This window comes from Apis dorsata, unplaced genomic scaffold, assembly GCF_000469605.1.
Source record: "Apis dorsata unplaced genomic scaffold, Apis dorsata 1.3 scaffold_563, whole genome shotgun sequence".
Lineage (NCBI taxonomy): Eukaryota > Metazoa > Arthropoda > Insecta > Hymenoptera > Apidae > Apis > Apis dorsata.
The window spans coordinates 198,197-201,544 of record NW_006263775.1 but is presented as its reverse complement, the minus strand read 5'-3'; the positions used below and the strand labels follow the sequence as shown (position 1 = coordinate 201,544).

General features: G+C 35.8%; 1 protein-coding gene across 13 annotated transcripts in view; it reads left to right on the top strand.

The window, feature by feature from the left end:
• The window catches only part of LOC102678780 (peripheral plasma membrane protein CASK), a 241,295-nt gene that overhangs the window by 92,984 nt on the left and 144,963 nt on the right, over positions 1 to 3,348 (top strand). Inside the window, exon 3 of one of the 13 annotated variants that reach the window (XM_031513039.1) lies at positions 1 to 633. This exon is cut by the window's left edge and continues 3 nt beyond it. The exons of the other annotated variants lie outside the window; for them this stretch is intronic. Within the exon in view, the coding sequence (XP_031368899.1) occupies positions 1 to 633 (633 nt within the window). The remainder of the gene's footprint in view (positions 634 to 3,348) is intronic. 13 annotated transcript variants of the gene reach the window in all.

Genomic DNA, 3,348 nt, shown 5'->3' with positions numbered 1-3,348 from the left:
TCGATGGAGTCGATGAGATCCATCGACTCGGTGATAAGGCAACCGTCGGCCGATCCGATGCGGGCTTCCGTCGATCACCACCAATCGAGCAGATCGCTCGAGGGGATGGCAAGGCCTATGGAACAACAGATACGCACGGAACAGCCGCGATCGAGCGTCGAGCATCCAGCCTCGTCCTCTTCCATGTCTTCCACGCCGATGAGGGCCGGGATCGAGCATCACGCGTTGCGCGCGATAGAGCACCCGTGCAGGCTGAAGGATCACGCGAGTTACATTCACGATCATCACTTTGGCCGGATGCACGATCACGGGTGTAGATCCGTGGAGCACGTATCGCGGATGCTGGAGCATCGCTTCCACGAGCAGCATCCCGGTAGACCGCCGATTGAACAGCCACCTTGTCGGCCAATCGAGCATCCGCCTGTGCGCCCGCCACCCGTCAACTATTCCTGCCGGCCTCTCGATCACGCACCCGGAAGACCTATGCCGATGGACTGTGTCATCTATGGTCCGCATTCCCATCCACCGCCAAGGTTACCGAGCGAAAGCCCCTTTCGCGTCAACTGCCCCGTGCACAGCCCTTTCCGATATAGATTCCCCAATGGTGCTGTGGATTATCATTCGCAACATCAGGTAAGCCCGCAATTTCCTTCGCACAGTGGCGATGGATGCATACATGCGCGTCTATCGTTGGAAATAGGAATCTTGGAATCGTCGTTCTTTCAATGGCTTACGAAATGTTCGTTAGAGTTCTCTTAAATCTGTTATCTGGTATCTGTTAAAGACAAAATCCTTGGAAATATTGTTCTTTGAATAGTTTAAGGAATGTTCAAATGTTTTCTTCTTCAAAATTTCCTTGGTATAATAATAGGTTTGATTTGAAGATAGAAATCTTGAAGGAAGTGTTGTCTTTTGACTGGTTTAAAAAAAGTTTGAACACTTTCTTTATCCAGATTTTCTTTGGTATGATAATGGAGTCATGTTCTGTCGTTAAAGAAATCTTGGAAGTATTGTCTTTTGAGCTTAAGAAATGTTTGTGTACCTTCTCCATCAGATTTTCTTTGATATGATAATAGATGCATGTGTAAATCTGTTGATTTTTCGTTAAAGGTAGAAATCTTGGATGTATTCTCTTTCGAATGATTGAGCTTTTCTTATGATAAACAATCACAGATGTTTATTGTATTACAAATAATTTTATTAACAATAACGAAATGTGTTTTATTTTGGAGATAGATGGAAGAAAAAAATAGTTTAATGAAATAGTTCTTTACATTTCAATGTGTAACCAACCAGATTTTATTTATACTATACAGAGTGAAATTCATATATGTAAAAAATTTTATGCATTTTCGAAATTTATGTAACTAGTGGAACAGAGAATATGTATTCAACAAGAAAGCAAACGGAGAGACATATTTCCATCTAGTCGTGAATTTCACCACGACTGTCCTGTTGAAAACCATTTTTCGAAATACATAAAAGTTACTTCATTATGCATTCCGTTCGCTGGTTCGTAAATTTAGTCTCGTCATGGCGATATCATCGATATCTATTCAGAAACTTGTAAATAGTACACGGATATATATGGTTGCGAAATATCTCGTATAAAAAAGAAAATCAAGAAAATCTTTCCGTTTTTGCACGACATATATATTTATATTCAACATAAAATATTCAAGGTGAAAAATTTAATTCTAACATTTTCCTTTTTTGTTTTGTAATAGTTTAATTAAATACAGCGAAGATAATTCGCAACAAAATTACCATTATAATTTTTCTAATGCATAAATACATTTTTTGCGCGTGAATAATCGCGAACGAAATAAATTTTTCCATCTCTTCTTATAAAAAAAACAAAAAAATCTCGCTAACGATAAAAATAATTTTTACCTCGAAAATAATTGTCCAGGCAAAGAAATTTTCCGTTTTAGTCAACAATATCATTTACCTTGAAAATGAGACAATCCCGTAACCGTGGATTCGTTGCTTCTTTATGAATGTTTTCAATGTTTAGCGTCAGATTCACGCTGATCCCAGGCGTAATTAGTTTCTTTTATATGTCTCATTTCCTTTGAGGTATTCTTAAATAAGATTACCAAGGCATTTGCAGTGATACCGTCTGCGACAGTGGCTGCGAAGAAGAGAATTGGTTAAACGGATCTATCTATCAGGATAGATGCTATGCATTTACCACGTTAGAAATGGTGCGGAGAGTGATGCTGAGATTGGCTACTTGAGAATTACGTGTAGAGGTTTAATTAAACGGTTCAACGGAATTAGAATACTTAAGAGATGCGTTCGAAATAGCTTTTGTGTCACAAGAGTGTAATGGAATGTAATTTTTCGTTTCTATTTGTCTTAGAATTAGAATAATTTTAGGGATGAAATATTTTCTTTTTAAAGTCTGTCTGCAATTAATTGAGAAAATGCAGAGATTTTTGCTCGAGATATCGTTGTTTCGCACAGTTTATATTTTAATTGAAGATATTTTAATCGTAGAATATTGAATGGTCGTTTTTTCATTGTATAAAATTTATACATCATATCTAATTCCCTTTTTTTTTTATTTCAATAATCAAAAGAATTTACTTCATATTTGTAACAATATCAAACGTTATTCTAACACGCTTTTTCATTTGTTAAAGAATAGAAAAATATTGATATTGAAATATTTTCAGTAATAACAAATTGTATTTTGTTCAATTTTATTCCTTTGTTTGTTTTACAGGGATGAATTTCATAAAATTCGAGCGAAAATTCCGTGTTTTCATGTTTCATTTCATTTTCATCGTTCAATCCGTATTTTATCCGTGTGTCGTCGTCGGTAATTGATGTCACGCGATAACACACATTTATCAAAAGTATACGCAATAATCTTAAATCTACTGAGAATAAAGTTTTACAAAAATATCGTTTTATCTTTCTTACAACTTAACTTATCGACGCTTGGAAGCAAACAAATCTATCGATGTTCTGTCACATATAATATCGATCAAACTCGAGTAACTTTTATAGGCATGTTCATTAAGAAATAAAGCCAAGATTACGTTTTACTTGCGGGTTCACAAATCCACGAATTATTAAAAAAGTTTTCCTTATTTAAACCGACGCGAAATTGCTCTTACCGTTTTTTCTTTCGATCGACCTTTCAAAAATTGAAGTTTAACTTCTTCGTTCTTGGCTATGTGCTCGATCGAACGAATGATCGAAAAAATTGTAGCACTAAACAATAACAGAAAACAATAAAAAAAAATCTCTTGTATAAAAATTGGTTTTAAACGAGCAGAAAAGATCAAGATGAAAATATGAAATATCATAATCATGATCCAATTTCCCGTATCATCT